A 17,605-nucleotide genomic window follows, 5' to 3' on the forward strand; every position below is an offset into this window, starting at 1 on the left:
GGTACATTTACCAAAGTTTATAAGTACTTTGCCGAACATGGGTACGCTGACGAGTTCTGCGGGCCTCTTTCTCAAGAACCCAACCAAGACAACCGTGATCTAGCTGGTACGGCGGAGAAATCCAATTGCAACAGGCATCGTCTGGCGTTCAGTTCTCAGGACACGCCTCCAACTCCCGCCTTCACCGAGCCTCAGATAGCTGAGGTGCGAAATATTATCAGCCCCAACACGCTCAAGAAGGCGGTCTGTGAGCAGAACTTGGTCCCATTACAGGAGATTAAGAAGAAGGGACGGAAACAAAAGACTAACAAGGGCGCCGGTGCGAGCCAGCCGGCACCGAGTTTGATCCATGCTCAGGACGGGCCACCTTCACCTAAGGATATCTCGAGGAGGGTGCATGTGGCGGGTAGGGCGATGCTACCACCAAATATGCTGAATGCTGCAATCGGTGCTATGCGGAGTCTGCACGACAGTGTTCTTTCTTTGGAGAAGCGGCGTCTCAGAGAGAAGGATGTGGCATACCCGGTTTTCGTGGCCAAGGTGCCAGAGGGAAAGGGCTTTGTGGATGGCGACATCGGGGGTACGATCGTCCTGCGATTTGATGACATCTTTGCTATGTTTAACCTTCATCCGCTGCACTACACCTTCGTTCGGCTGTTTTCGCTGAGTATGGAGATGCGGATCATTAGAGACAAGACCCCCCACATCGTGATAGTCGACCCCTTCTACATGCGTGCCAAGCACTTGAGCGGCGCTGGGGACCGCCAAGTTGCGAGTTCACACCTCGAAGGCGTCATTCTAGCAAACCCAGATAAGGTTAACTTCCTTGTGGCTTACTTTCCCGAGTAAGTCATCCCTTAACCGCCCCATAACATATGATTTCTTAGATTTCGATTGTTCTTTTTTTTTCTAACATTCCGTGTTCTGTGCAGTGACACACATTGCACACTCATCCTCTTAAGCCCGAAATATTCCATGGCCACGTATTTAGACCCGAACCGTAACTCCAAGATAGACTACACAAATGTCAAGAAAGTTCTTGATGATGTTCTCCCCGCCTACGCCAAATCTGGAGGCACCTTCACCAGGGCAGTTCGTAAGTACGGCAAGCACATGTTCTCACACAATACGAAGTTTTGCTGTGTCAAGCAGCCGCCTGGCGGTCAGAAGGATGCCTACTACGTCCTCCATCACATGCGAGCGATCGTTAGGGACCATCATCAACTTCTGCTACCAGATAATCTCAAAGATTGGGCCGCGAGCTTGTCGGCAGTCCAGGACGCGGACCTCAGACAAGAATTCTTTCGCATCCAGTCGGAGTTTGCGGACATCATCCATCAAGATGTCCTTCATACCTCGGGGCAGTTCTTCCTCAGATATCAACCGTCCAACAGTGAGATAGATGAAATGCTACAAATGCAGGGTGACAACGATCGCGATTTCAGGACCATCACGACAGACGGCGGCTTCATCCATGTTCCTGTCCAATGAGTCGAGTCAAAAGTAGTGATGTGTAGTTCTGAAACATTGATTGGCTCATGTTGTAATTATACTTTAATGAATTCGTATGTCTCTTTGGTTTGGACAGTCGTTCAACTTAGATGTAATCGATGCTATTTATTACTAGGACCATGAATCGTGCTATTAATGTCTTGCTTTTCTCTTCCGATCCTTTTGTTGCATACTTACATATTGCTTATGTATTGTCTGTTGTTTGGCTTGTGCATAGAGTTGCCGTCGTATGTCGTGTAAAAGGGTAAGGTTCCCGGAGTCTACGACGACTGGGAGGAGTGTCGGAGACAGGTTCACCATTTCAGCGGTAACAGTTACAAAGGGTACACCACTAGGGTGGAGGCCGAATGTAGATATGCCCGCTATCTAGAGGGAGAGAGGAGGGAGCGTTGGAGGAACCGGATGAAGACCAGTTTGATCGCGATGATGCTCATCGTGATGACCACAGCTCTCTTCTATGTGATGGTAGTTTAGATGATCGATATCGACTTGTAATGTGAAGGCAAACTCGATACTCGCGGTCTTGAGACTTGTAATGTTTTATCTTTGTTCAGTCTTTTGAATTCGGAGACTAATATGATGAATTGTATTCGGAGACTAATCTTCTATTGTATTCGATGAATCTGATGTTGCTGTGTGCTGCTGTCTATATTCTGTCCAATAATATATTTTGTAACCTGTGCAAAAATTAGAAAAGCAAAAAAATAAAACCTAATATTCATACTAATGGCGCACCACACAAGACACTAATGGCGCACTGTGATCATCACACTAATGGCGCATTAACTGCTGGTGCGCCATTAGAATGCCAAAGCACATGGGTACATATGGCCCCCTGGGAGGCATTCTAATGGCGCACTGCAGGCTATACTAATGGCGCACTATGTGGTGCGCAATTAGAACACCAGATACTAATGGCGCACCGGTGGTGCGCCATTAGAATTTAATTCTAATGGCGTGATGCCAGTGGCGCACCGGTAGTGCGCCATTAGAAGGCAAATCCGGTGCGCCACTAGCATGCCTTTTCCTAGTAGTGAATCGGTGATATTGGGTTCATTAACACAAATCTCATAGATGCAACTGAGGTTAAATATCGTGTTGAAGATACCGAGGCCAACTTGCTATGATCGTTGGTAATAAATGAAAACAAAGATATAATACTCTTTCCTTACAACTTCAAGTGAGTGTTACTGTCTTGTGCATATTCGGTTTCCCTTATTAGTCCAGGTTATAGTAATGTAATTGATGAGTTATGCATGCATGCACAACTTCCACTATATTCTCCTAGAGATTAAGCTTGAGCAGGGACTAGTAACCGTCTTAGACTCGAGACAAAAAGATCCCCGGGACTATGCAGACATGACTCAAATGCTCGAGAAGTAAGTTAAATCGATCATTATCTACCATATCAGCAACTTTGTTCATTTCCTGATATCAAGTAATTGTTTTCTTTGTCTGGCAGGGTTTGGAGAAAATTCACCAAAAAAGCTCCAGGACTGCCGAAGAAGCTACAATTTAGACACCCGAAAGTAAGTACTATAGTAACATGTTCCGCGCATCTCCTAGTGATTCAAGCGTTAGTTTCATCAATACCATTTGGCATGCTTGCTTATCAGTTTGATTGACCTCTATTTCTTGTAAAGTGGTTGTGGCAGGAACACGGGAATGATTTCTGTGGATACTACGTTTGTGAGTCCATCCGCCACACGACCTGTGAACAAGGGTACTCTGACGAACAATATGAAGTGCATAAGCAATAATATTCACAATTTTATTTTATTACCATCATTTGTGTTGAGTTTCATTTATTCATATATATATATATATATATATATATATATATATATATATATATATATGTATTGACCCCCTTGTTCAAAATAGATGTTTCGGATGCGGGATGAACTCCTAGCACCAGATCGTATGCGAACAATTCAAGAGGAATTGGCGGCATTCTTCCTTGACCACGTGATCGCTGAAGACGGAGAATACTATGTGGACCCTGTGTTCATATATAATTAGGATATTATATTGTAAGAGATAATTATTGTATATATGTAGCCGGTAGTGTCAGATAGATATACGAGAACTTGTTGTTCGACCAATCTCTTGGAGAAGGAGAGGTGGTCGATATCACTTCTCTCTGTATGCATATGTTCATGACGATCTTCTGTTTCCTTCATTTGCTTACTAGATAGCGTGTCTAGTCCTCTCTATATATATACGTATATATAGCGTCGACCAAGCACGGACATAAGAGAGGACACTTCTCTCTATTAATTATCTAGCTAACACAATATATGAAACACCTAAATTAAACCCCCCAAACCCCAACCCCCCCCCCTTCAAAAAAAACAAAAACCTCAGCCCCTGAAATGCTGACGCATGGATGCCTATTGGTCCCGGTTGGTGCCACCAACCGGGACCAAAGGCCCTCCTGCCTGGGCTCGTGGCACCGACCACGTGGAGGCCCATCTGTCCCGGTTCGTGTAAGAACCGGGACTAAAGGGTTAGTGCATTAGTAACGACCCTTTAGTCCCGGTTCACAAACCGGGACCAAAGGCCCTTATCAACCGGGATGAATGGGGGTTTTCTACTGGTGAGGGCTTAATTACTCGATGCATGTAATTTTCATGCAACGTTTGGTAGAGACTGCATGCCCATCGACCCCACCTCCCATGATTTTTCTTTTGACTTCTATATTTGAATCTATTATATCTGAACCAAAAGTTCAATCTATAAGGTTATATATATTACTCCCTCCGTAAACTGATATAAGAGCATTTAGATTACTATTTTAGTTATCTAAACACTCTTATATTAGTTTACAAAGGGAGTATAATATATGAATACTTCTCGCATATGTTGTTTCCAACATCTATAAGGTTATAATCTGACAAGCACTTGTTTGAAAATGTGGTGTAGATGCTTAGGCATCTCTAACACCGACCCGTAAACAACCTCCATCCGTCTGGACTCAGCACTTTGGACCCCAGAGGTCAACCAACGCTCACCCGCATCTGCCCATGGTGCAGTTTGGATCATGATTTCCCCGCAAACTGGAACCAAAATGCGGGGGGTTTGCGGGAGTCTAGACACGAGCAACGTCAGACTCTCACCCCCTGGCCCATCCAAAAGGAAGATGGAGCCCGCGCTTTTGTGGCTACCCGGACTGCTTCCACGCTGAAATCCCCAACTATTTTTTCCATCCCCCGTCGCTCTCCACCCAATTCCCACCCTTTTTTCCCACCCTCTCATTCCTTCCACTGTCGATGCATGGAACCAGAGGAGAAACTGTCTGAAATGGGGGTGGCAGATGTGCGAGAAGATCCGAGCATCACGCTCACCCGAAAGATCAGCTCGGCTACGCGACAAATTCACCGCGTCAAAGCGATGTCCGCAAAAGAGGAGAAGCTATGAAGCAGTTGGGAGCCATTGGGCGTGGTGGCTGTGGACGTTGTGGAGGTCACGGCCTTGGACGCGGTGCCCCGATGAGTGAGCCCGTCGTAGAAACGGCACCATGGACGGAGCATTAGAAGCCTCCGTACTTCTACACCGCCAAGCAGCTCGGAACCGCCGCCGGGAAGGTGCCTTACATCATGGATGTAACCGCGGCGCTGCTCTTCTCAGTGTTCTTCATTGCAGCTCGTCCGAGCGCGGACGGGTGCCCGCACGCTGTTCGCTGTAATGCCTAGAGGCGAGGAGCCGCCATATGATGACCCGGACTGGGAGATGCTTGACATCATCCACGAGGGAGGCAGAGGAGGTGGAGGTGGCTATGAGTATGGGCAGGTGGAATCCTCGGATCCCACCTAGTTTGATAACTATACACAGCAGGAGTCCTATACCAATACGGGAACGCAATAGTCCTACACCCAGAGCAGCGTGGGCACACAACAATAGCATCATTGGACTACAGGACATCAGCAGGTTGAGGAGGAGGATGGTGAGGACGATGATCCAGATGGTACTGCCGACAATCTGAAGAAGAAGGGTAGAGGAGAAAGGTTCAACATGCGGGCGGACGAGTTGTTGTGCAATGCATGGTTAGCCAGTAGCCTCGATTCAATACATGGCATGGAGCAAAAAGGGCACAACTTTTTGGAACAACATTCACACTTGTTTCATGAACACATGCATGTTGTCTCCTACTCTGACGCGGTCATCCACAACCATGAATCAAAGTCCCTCAACCATCGATGGTATACCATCCAAGAGGGCGTGTCCAAGTATTGTGGGAACTTGAAACATCTCATCGCACGGTGACCTACCGGCGCACAAATCACCGAGCAAGTAAGTTGATCACTAGCCGGATATGCATAGTATTGTTGATCACTAGTCGGAGATACATACTTTTGTAGCTGGATATGCAAAGTTTATTGATCAATAGCGGGATATGCATAGTTTAGCTGAATATGCATAATTTTGTTGATAAGTAGCCAGATATGCATAGTTTTGTAGCCGAATCACTAGCCAGATATACATAGTTTTGGTGCTCACTACCGAGATATACATTGTTGACAATGTTTAACTTTGTAGCCTTCTCGTGCTTGTTTGGTGTTGAAGAAGTTGGAGAAGAAAACTTTCACTGTCATGCATTGTTGGTTGAAGTTGAATGGGCAACTGAAGTGAAACATTTTTATATCCAAGACCACCACCCAAGTCACCGAGGAACAAACCAGTGACCCTACCGACTCAGTCCAAGAACCACCGAAGAAGGTTATAAGATGGTTTCGGGAAAAGAAGTGGGAGGAGGAGAGGACGAAGAGAGAAGGTGCGGCGGCCAAGAAGGTGGAGGCTGCCTATGCGGTGGCGACGACAACTTGATTGGGGAGGAAGGATGGGATTGCCGGTCAGGCTGATGTTCTTTTGGATTCGGGCATGGGAAAACTAAGCATAATTGCCTCTTTTTGGTTGTGATCGGCCATGTGATTCGGTGATGTATGATCCGTCGCGCTGTGTGGATTGGACTATATTTGAATTTCGAATTTCCCTTTACTAGAGGGCATATACATGATAGTATTGGATGGCCACCTCCCGTATCCTTAAATGTCGGGGAGAATTTGCGGGTCGGCGTTGGAGATGCCCTTAGACACTCGTTTTACAAGCAAAACAAATGAACTTGAAAGTTTTGACTTCTGATCCCTTATTGGGTTGGTCTTTCCATATAACGTAAGAAATGAAGAAAATACAATAACAAACGCAGCTTGCTGCAACAACATGAAAAACAAAAATGCATCACCGAGAGATACAAATTTTTACCAATAATTAATAATGTCATTGTATGACAACATACAAAGTATTAGCTTAACAAAACACTAACACCTTGCGCGTCGGTGGGTCCTACTAATACATTGAGCGAACGTTTCATGATGTAGACACATAAGACCAAAATCACCAATTTGTGTGCATGTATTGTGATGTTGAAGATATTGTCCTATATGGTATCACAATTGTACAATCCAATAAGAAAGATACCCTATAAACTAGTGGTTTACTTCACTCGAAAATACTAATGCACCATCACACATCTTAGGATTGGTCAAATCATTTTTTACTACCTCACGTGTTAACCATAAGTGGTATCAACTTCTAATATAAAGCTCACTCGAGAATAGCATCCCAAAAAATCAAGGAACAAAATTTGGAACCTCAAACTTTGAGTCATGGGTAGATTGCGCCTGAAGCTTTTCATTGCTTGGTCCTGATGTCATCTTTGCACGGAGTTCTCTGGCCTTTCCATAGAGGTACATATACAAACCACTGAAAACCAATGCACTGCCTAACAAGCTGCCATATAATAGCAAATGTATTACTTATGGAACAAAAGAGTATGCAAGTTTAAATGTTAAAACAATAAATGGTCAAGCTATTGTATTCTATGTATTTCTATTGAAAATGTTAAACTAAGGGCCAATTCGTTTGGGTGGCTTAAAAATAAGTTGCCTCTTCCCAGCTTAAAAAACAGTCGCCTCCAAAATTTGTTGAGACATATAATTAGTTTAGAAGCCCCAATAAATAAGAGAGATGGCTTATGGGCATATTTGGGAAGCAGGTGGCTTATTTTTTAAGCTGCCAAAAGAACTGATCCCAAATCACAACATTTGTTAAGGTAAAATTTTTACTCTCTTTATTTCAAACCACTAGATGGCTATAGGGTTGCTACTGAGGGAGTCCTGGACTAAGGGGTCATCGGTCTTCCGGCCTGTTATCCACGGGCCGGACTGATGGGCTGTGAAGACATAAAGACCGAAGATTGTACCCGTGTCCACATTGGACTCTCCTTGGCGTGGAAGGCAAGCTTGGCGACCAACGATGAAGATTCCTTTTTATGTAATCGACTCTATGTAACCCTAGATCCCTCTGGTGTCTATATAAACTAGAGGGCGTAGTCCGAATAGGACACATTCATTACCATAGTCATACAGGCTAGACTTCTAGGGTTTAGCCATTACGATCTCGTGGTAGATCAACTCTTGTAATATTATATTCATCAAGATTAATCAAGCAGGAAGTAGGGTATTACCTCCATAGAGAGGGCCCGAACCTGGGTAAACATCGTGTCCCCTGTCTCGTGTTACCATCAATCCTAGACGCACATTTGGGACCCCCTACCCAAGATCCGCCGGTTTTGACACCGACATTGGTGCTTTCATTGAGAGTTCCACTATGCCGTCGACGAAAGGTTCGATGGCCCCTTCGATCGTCCATAGTGACGCTGTCCAAGGAGAAACCTTCCTCACAGGATAGATTTTCGTATTCGGCGGCTTCGTACTGCAGGCTAACTCGCTTGGCCATCTGGAGCATATTGATAGATACACCCCTGGCCATCAGGTCAGGTTTGGAAGCTTGAACTACATCGCGGATACCCGTGGAGACTTGATCTTCAATGGATTTGAGACCGCGGCGATCGCTCCCCCTCGCCCCGATGAACATGACTTAAATTTGTCATCGGGTCACATCCAGGAGATGGTTCCTATTGCTGCAACGACCTTAGAGCCAGAACAAATTGTGCCATCCGAGGCCATAGAGTCTGCGGCGTTGGAGCCACACACAGACTCGACACCCTGCAATATTTGCATCTATGGAACTTCGGACTTGTCTCCGGCTATAAGTTCCAGACCATGTACGCCTCCGGACACCGAGCTGGATCGGTTATCGATTTTCCAATTCAGCGCCGCAGACATCTTCCAGCACTCACCTTTGGGTGATGTGCTAAACTCTTTTAAAAAAATTCCTTGGAGAAGGGCTCATAGCCGAACTATGTTCGTTCGATCTAGAGGCTGATGATGGGGAATTTTGCTTCCCACCCGCCACCCATTTCATAGCCACTGTCGAGGACTTAACCGACACGCCTGATAATGGCTCCGAAGACATTGACGGTATAGACGATGATGCCGACAAGGAGCAAGGCCAAGACCCGCTAGTCACCAGACGCGGGACGGCCACCCCTTTGTACGACGTGTACATGGTTGATACACTTAAAAAGGCTCGCGACAATGACAAAGGAGATCCAATCGAGAATAAACCTCCTGAGCTACAGTCTAAGTACCGGCGCCCTAAACGCCGCCCCATGTCACATCGCAGCAATGATGGCACTGGAGAAAATAATACCCCGGACGACGCCGAAAACAATGAAGACCCTGTTGGAGCAAGATCTGAACAGGAGGAACACGAAAACGGGCAAGCCAGCCCCGATGAACAGGCCCTGCCCAGCGACAATTTGGAGGATGAAAACTACCTTCCGCTCTCCGAAGATGAGGTAAGCCTCGGCGACGAAGACTTCACCATACCCGAAGAGCCCCTCGAGCAGGAGTGCTTCAAGCGCAGGCTAATAGCTACTGCAAGGAGCCTGAAAAAGAAGCAGCAGCAGCTTCAAGCTGACCAAGACTTACTCAACGATAGATGGACCGAAGTCCTGGTCACCGAAGAATACAGCCTTAGTGGCTTAGCCAAAATCTACCCGAAGCATAGATTGCTACATCAGTTCGACGACGAGGCATTGGAGCCCGTACCACCATCACACAATGCGGCAGGTCGCTGACAACTCTGTCCAGATAAAGAGGCAACTCAAGCCGAACACCAGACCGCCCACCTCGCCGCAAGGCAGGAATAACGTAGCTCATGATTTTCCAGATGACCTGCAACGGGACTTGGACAATAGAGCAAGACACACAAGACCGATCTACGGATCACGAAGGCATGCCTCGACACGCGACGATGGCTACCTATTCGGACGTGGCAATCCTAGCCACGCCCGATCCGAAAACAGCAAATGGACTCCTTCGGAGTTACGATGCAGTGTGGCCCAACATAGAGGCACCGCACACCTGCTTTGCTTCACCGACGAAGTAATGGATCATGAATTCCCCGAAGGATTCCAACCCATCAATATCGAATCATACGACGAAACAACCGATCCAGCGGTATGGATTGAAGATTTTATCCTCCACATCCATATGGCCCGTGGGGATGACCTCCACGCCATTAAATACCTCCCACTAAAGCTAAAAGGGTCAGCTCGGCACTGGTTAAACAGCTTTCCTGAAAATTCCATAGGCAGCTGGGAGGACTTGGAAGAGGCCTTCCTCGATAACTTCCGAGGAACATATGTCCGGCCACCGGATGCTGATGACCTAAGTCACATTGTCCAGCAGCCTGGAGAGTCAGCCAGGAAGCTCTGGACTCGGTTCTTAGTCAAAAAGAACTAAATCGTCGACTGTCCGGACGCGGAAGCCCTTGCGGCTTTCCGACAAAGTGTCCGGGACAAATGGCTTGCACGCCACCTCGGCCAAGAAGGACCTAAATCCATGACAGCCCTCACTGCTCTGATGACCCGCTTTTGCGCGGGAGAAGACAGCTGGCTCGCTCGTAGAAGCAACAGCGCCAGTGACCCAGGCACTTCCGAAATCCGAGACGGCAACGGCAAGCCATGACGAAGCAAATACAACAGTCGCAATGATAATGAAAGATCATGCAACACAACGGTTAACGCCGGATTCAGCAATACCAAGCCCGACCAATGGAAGAAGCCATTCAAGGCGAAGCGGGACGAACCATCCAACCTAGACAGGATATTGGACCGACCCTGCCAGATTCACGGCCACCCCAATAAACCAGCTAATCATACAAACAGAAACTGCTGGGTCTTTAAACAGGCCGGCAAGCTCAACGCCGACAACAAGGGGAGGAGGTCGCCAGGCGACAGGGATGACGGAGAGGTTCACCAACGAAATATCGGGGGTCAGAAGCAATTTCCACCCGAGGATCAACTACTCCCGGAGCGAAAATAGCAGTCCGACTTCCGCCGCCCACCTCGTACACCTGCAAAATCTGTGCCGCGCATACATCACTACGCACTCAAAACACCATGGGCATTGGCGAAAGCACACTACGGACACGCTTGCAAGCATCCCCGTAAGATTTTTTTATCCATTTTCTTTTTATTTCTTCCTTCAGTATCTCTTAGAAAAAGGTGACGAACAGGACAAACATTTGAAACTGGCTCTATCGGAGTTCGGATCCGTACACTCACCTAAGGGGCTATTTCCGTCAAGGATTCCCCCTGCCGAGGACTGGCAGCGCAGACGTGCGACAGGAGGTCAAAAATAACTTTTTGTAGACCGCACGCCATATTTCGAGCCTGTACTATGCCTGTTCCTCCGCCTCCGACCCCAAGCATGTAAAATAGCCGGGAGGATGGCTTTATATATATATATAATAAATAATCATTGGCATATCGCTCAGCTCCGAGTATCCGAATTAATCATCCATGGTTGTTTCACAGACATACCTTGGCATAACCTGCCAGGGGCTAGGTATGGGAATAAATGAGTTGCCAGCAGAAGCCCGAACATCTCTACAGCGTACTTCAGCGTCGCAAGTTTGGCCTTATATGCATCAGCTCCGAATCATTGTCTTGGGTCAATAGTTGGGTTGCTCGGCTCCTGTGCTTGCTACCCTACGTTCTGCTCTATCGGCTAGGGTAGTAAAGGGAGAACTACTGCAATTGTGCTTCCAGTTCATCTGGTTAAGTACCTCAGTAGAGAAAGCCGAAAACTGACTGTCGTGATGCGGCGAGAGCTGGTCAACCACTTGACGACTTATTGGAATCTTTAGCGATTCTCCATGTCACACGAGGGATCTTTTTCAGATCAAATATGTGAGGCACCATACGCCGCATACATACCAGGGGCTATGTCGTAGTCCCACCATAAAACTCCTATGGCTAAGTGAAAGTGTCAACGCCCTATAGTCCGATTGCCTGATTCGCCGCATTATCACCTCCTTCATGGACCTCCGAACACCCCCGTACTTCCTACGAGGGGGGGTGAAGCCGACGACGGGAAAACTTTCAGTTATATTAAGACGGACGCACATGAGGAATTCAAGCTTTCGAGCAAAACATAAATTAACTATAAAAATTGTCTTTTACAATTATCATACACCTCACTCGAACATTATGTCTTTCGAGCATTGACCCTTTATTAAGCGAGCGGCCTCTAGGACGTCTTCAAAATAATGCTCCAGTTCAGGACGGTCCTTGCCCTTGGGTGGACTCTTAGCCGCGACATCGATGGCCTTCATCTTTCCCCAGAATGTCTTGACTCGGGCGAAGGCCATCCGTGCACCTTCAATGCATGCCGATCGCTTCACATCAGCGATTCGCAGCACCGCGTCAACAAGTCTTTGTACCAGACCGAAGTAGCTATCTGGAATAGGCTCAGCTAGCCACAACCGGATTATGACATCCTTCATGGCAACGCCGGAGATCCTATGAAGTTCGGCCCATTGGGACATCTGCTCATTGAGCAACAGAGGGCGCTTTGATGCGCCAAACTGCGACCAAAAAAGCTTCTCCGTTGCATACCCATCTCGCGCTTGGTAATACTGCGCCGCATCGGAAGAACTCTTCGGCAAGTTCAAGAACTCGTCCGGAGAACTCCACACTTGGTTAAGCTGAGCATAGTTCGGGTCACCGAACTTAGTTTGCAGTAGAAAGGGCTTTCCAGCCGCAATCTCCCTAGCCTGTCGAACCTCCTCACGGGCTGCTCTGGATTCCGACCGCGCTTCTCTCGCCTCTTGTAAAGCCTTGTCGAGTTCAGCCATTAAGGCTTTATTCTCCTTCTCCAGAAGTTCAGAGCGGCCAGTGGCATTTTCCAGTTCGAGCACCATCGTGGATATCTTCTCCTTGTCCGGGTGCCGTACAGCTTGTTCGGCTTTTAGCTCAGCCGATGCCTTTTCGGCAGGAGCATTGCAACACCGGGCCTGTTCCTTGGCCCGGGCCAGCTCCGCTTGAAGAACTTCAACAACGACATCACCATCTGCAGCCATGCATATTCCAGCGTCTAAATCTTAGCATCATGCTTATACCACAAAAAAGTATGGGGATTGCCCCGAATACATACCTTGCGACTCGTCAAGACGCATACTGATTAATGCAAGATCATCCCCTGCCACATCAATCTTCTGCTGCAGCTCGGCAATTTCCATAGTCTAGGAAGTGGCCAAGGGGGAACCAACATGTGTTCAAGTTCATCAGGTTAGTCCTCAAATGATCCTTTTCGATCCTTCGTTTGCTTCCTAGTGGAAGACAACCCGAGTCTCAGGGGCTACTACCTATACACAGGCGCATCTTCGCAAATGAAACATAGCTGAAAACATTATGTCACAAACCTCGAAGCCCTTTAGTAGGCTCATGAAGGCTTCATTTAATCCGCTTTTCATGGACAAAATCTTCTCAATCACTGTACCCATCAAGGTACGCTGTTCCCTCGAGACGGATGCTTTTTGCAACATTTCCCGCAATATATCTGGAGTCTCCAGGTCTCCGGAAGCCGCTCTAGGAGCACAACCATCCTTTGGAGGAATCTGTTCACCCGTCTCCAGAATCACTATTGGCCGCGAGCCAGACAGTCTGGGGCCTTTGTTATCATTAGCCCCAGAATCCCGGATGGTCGGAGATCCACCCTCGGGTACTGCCTCTTTTGTCCCTTGCGTAACTTGTTGATTAAGAGGGACCCTCCGCAATGACACTTCAGAGTCATCTGCCTTATTGGGAGAAGAGGTTGGAGGAGGTGTTTCTCTCTCCATCATCTCTGGGAGGAGACTTCCCAAAGAAGAGGATCGCCCAGAAAAACTCTGTGCTGACCTGTAAAAATGCATGAACGCGTTACGCATATCTTCGATAACAGCAATGGAGCGGGACGCTATCAAAGTACTCCAGATTCACTTACGGTTTGGCCGAGGGCTTGTCCCCTTGTTGGAGCTGCTCAACGGCGTCACTTTCCAAACCCAAGCCGCTCGACGGTGGCATCTTGCCCTTCTTGGAAGACTGCCCCTCCCAATCTTCGGAGGCGGCCCTTTTCCTCCTGCTTGGAGAAGGGATACTGGATCCTCTTCTGCCTCTGTCCCCAGGCGAGGAAAGGTCAATTTCTCCGGATTCAGTGTCCGACTTACCTCCGGAACCAAGGTCATCTTGGGCCTTCTCACTCTCCTCTTTAACCTCCCTTACCGGCGCCTGGTATGGTGCCGAGGCCAGCATCCTTGTTAGCACATGAGTAGCTGAGTCTTCGAGAAGGGGAGCTGGACACCTAATCCATTCCACCTTCTTTATCCAGCCCTGAAAAAGGATGTTTCTATCAGTACCTTGCCACTGGGTATCTGATTATGAGGTATTCAGCAAACAGGTACTTACCGGGGTATCCGGATGGTTATAGTCTAGGCCGACATCTTCGGTGGTGTCCGGCCATTACCTTCGTTTCCCGAAGAATAATCTCCACATTCCTTTGTGCATAGTGCTGAAGAAGTGCTGAAGAGTCTGCGACCCTTCTGAATTTAACTCCCATAGGCGGAGAGGCCGTCGCTGGCACGGCAGGGTCCGGCGAACTAGCATTACTTGAACGACATTGACGATATTGATGTCCCTCTCAATGAAGCTGCGGATGCGACTTTGCAGAGTTCGCACCTCGTTTGTTGATCCCCAGTCCAACCCCTTATTAATCCACGACACAAGCTGAATTGGGGGGCTGGATCGAAATGCAGGTGCAGCTGCCCACTTGGAGCCACAGGGTTCCGTAATATAGAACCACCCCTGCTGCCTTAAATCAGAAGTTTTGGCGAAGGATCCTTTCAGGCAAACAATTCTAGTAAGCTTGCTCACTGTAGCACCACCGCACTCAGATTGCTCCCCCTCTATCACTTGCGGCTTCACATCGAAGGTCTTGAGCCACAAGCCGAAGTGCGGAGGAGTGCGTAGGAAGGCTTCACACGTGACGATAAACGCCGAGATAAGAAGAATAGAGTCCGGGCCAGATCGTGGAAATCTAGCCCGTAATAGAACATAAGCCCTCGGACGAAGGGGTTAACTGCAAACCGTAACCCGCGGATGAAGTGGGACACGAAAACGACCCTCTGCCGGATCTGGGGTGGGAATAACCTGCCCCTCGGCAGGAAGCCGATGATGTATTTCTGCGGTCAGATACCTCGCCGCCCGAAGCTTTGTAATATCTCCCTCCATGACAGAAGAAGCTACCCACCGTCTGGATCCGGACATGATTGGGGCTTGTGGCAACCGAAACCGGGGTGTTGGAACTCGGGATAGCAGGGGTTGAGGAAGAAGCAAGCATGAAAGAAAAAGACGGGTTTGTACCCCTATATAAAGGCTGCTAATATCAAACGTCTCCTCCCAGGCCTAAAAAACTTGCATGTTTCCTAGGAGTTATACCCAAGCGACGGTTGGGTTACCCATGTCCGGGTTGACAGGAATCCCTTAAAAAAGTGGAGACATGATCTCCGCTTGGATAAGGCATGCCAACAAAGCCACATGTTGAGACGTGGGACGGCGGGCCAGCTAAAACGGTTCGAAAATGGTGGCCGAGCAGGCGTAATGTCATATTACCCAAAAGTTGTCAGCGGAGTGAGCTCGTGTAAAACTACATTTTCTCTGCGGTTGTGTATGGAATATGTGACATGTCCGAATACTATCATTACGTCTGAAGAGTATCCTGGAGTTCGGAAAGAAGGGAGCCCGCCTTGCAATGCCGAAGACAATCTGCATGCCGGACTCCTCGTCATTGAAGCCAGGTTCAGGGGCTACTGAGGGAGTCCTAGACTAAGGGGTCCTCGGGCGTCCGACCTGTTATCCGTGGGCCGGACTGATGGGCTGTAAAGACATGAAGGCCAAAGATTGTACCCGTGTCCGGATTGGACTCTCCTTGGCGTGGAAGGCAAGCTTGGCAACCAACGATGAAGATTCCTTTTTATGTAACCAACTCTATGTAACAATAGAACCCTCCGGTGTCTATATAAACCGGAGGGCGTAATCCGGATAGGACACATTCATTACCATAGTCATACAGGCTAGACTTCTAGGGTTTATCCATTACGATCTCGTGGTAGATCAACTCTTGTAATACTTATATTCATCAAGATCAATCAAGCAGGAAGTAGGGTATTACTGATACGTCTCCAACGTATCTATAATTTTTGATTGTTCCATGCTATATTATATCATGTTTTGAACATTATAGGGCTTTATTATACACTTTTATATTATTTTCGAGACTAACCTATTAACCGGAGGCCCAACCCAGAATTGCTATTTTTTTGCCTATTTTAGGGTGTCGCAAGGAAAGAATATCAAACGGATTCCAAACGGAACGAAACCTTTGGGAGCGTCATTTTCGGAACGAACATGATCCACGAGACTTGGACCCTACGTCAAGCAACCAACAGGGAAGCCACGAGGTAGGGGGCGCGCCTACCCCCCCCCCCCCAGGCGCGCCCTCCACCCTCGTGGGCCCCCTGTTGCTCCACCGACGTACTCCTTCCTCCTATATATACCTACGTACCCCCAAACTACCAGATACGGAGCCAAAACCCTAATTCCACCGCCGTAACTTTCTGTATCCACGAGATCCCATCTTGGGGCCTGTTCTGGAGCTCCGCCGGAGGGGGCATCGATCACGCAGGGCTTCTACATCAACACCATAGCCCCTCCGATGAAGCGTGAGTAGTTTACTTCAAACCTACGAGTCCATAGTTATTAGCTAGATGGATTCTTCTCTCTTTTTGGATCTCAATACAATGTTCTCCGCCTCTCTCGTGGAGATCTATTCGATGTAATCTTGTTTTGCGGTGTGTTTGTTGAGACCGATGAATTGTGGGTTTATGGTCAAGTTTATCTATGAACAATATTTGAATCTTCTCTGAATTCTTTTATGTATGATGGGTTATCTTTGCAAGTCTCTTCGAATTATCAGTTTGGTTTGGCCTAATAGATTGATCTTACTTGCAACGGGAGAAGTGCTTAGCTTTGGGTTCAATCTTGCGGTGTCCTTTCCCAGTGACAGTAGGGGCAACAAGGCACGTATTGTATTGTTGCCATCGAGGATAACAAGATGGGGTTTATATCATATTGCATGAGTTTATCCCTCTACATCATGTCATCTTGCTTAAAGCGTTACTCTGTTCTTATGAACTTAATACTCTAGATGCATGTTGGACAGCAGTCGATGTGTGGAGTAATAGTAGTAGATGCAGGCAGGAGTCGGTCTACTTGTCTCGGACGTGATGCCTATATACATGATCATACCTAGATATTCTCATAACTATGCTCAATTCTTTCAATTGCTCAACAGTAATTTGTTCACCAGCCGTAATACTTATGCTCTCGAGAGAAGCCACTAGTGAAACCTGTTGGGGAATGTAGTAATTTCAAGAAATTTCCTACGCACACGCAAGATCATGGTGATGCATAGCAACGAGAGGGGAGAGTGTTGTCTACGTACCCTCGTAGACCGGCAACGGAAGTGTTGACACAACGTAGAGGAAGTAGTCGTACATCTTCCCGATCCGACCGATCCAAGTACCGAACGTACGGCACCTCCGAGTTCTGCACATGTTCAGCTCGATGACGATCCCAAGACTTCGATCCAGCAAAGTGTCGGAGAAGAGTTCCGTCAGCACAACGGCGTGGTGACGATCTTGATGTTCTACCGTCGCAGGGCTTCGCCTAAGCACCGCTACAATATTATCGAGGAGTATGGTGGAAGGGGGCACCGCACACGGCTAAGAAAACGATCACGTGGAT

At 47.7% G+C, this 17,605-nt stretch overlaps 1 protein-coding gene across 1 annotated transcript in view; it reads right to left on the minus strand.

Annotated features, from left to right (window-relative positions):
- Window positions 1-7,142: 7,142 nt before the first annotated feature.
- The window catches only part of LOC119352345 (WAT1-related protein At5g64700-like), a 61,728-nt gene continuing 51,265 nt past the window's right edge, over window positions 7,143-17,605 (minus strand). The window contains exon 7 of the mRNA XM_037619014.1: window positions 7,143-7,302. Coding sequence (XP_037474911.1) covers window positions 7,143-7,302 — 160 coding nt within the window. The remainder of the gene's footprint in view (window positions 7,303-17,605) is intronic.

The sequence above is a fragment of the Triticum dicoccoides genome, chromosome 2A (assembly GCF_002162155.2).
Source record: "Triticum dicoccoides isolate Atlit2015 ecotype Zavitan chromosome 2A, WEW_v2.0, whole genome shotgun sequence".
NCBI lineage: Eukaryota > Viridiplantae > Streptophyta > Magnoliopsida > Poales > Poaceae > Triticum > Triticum dicoccoides.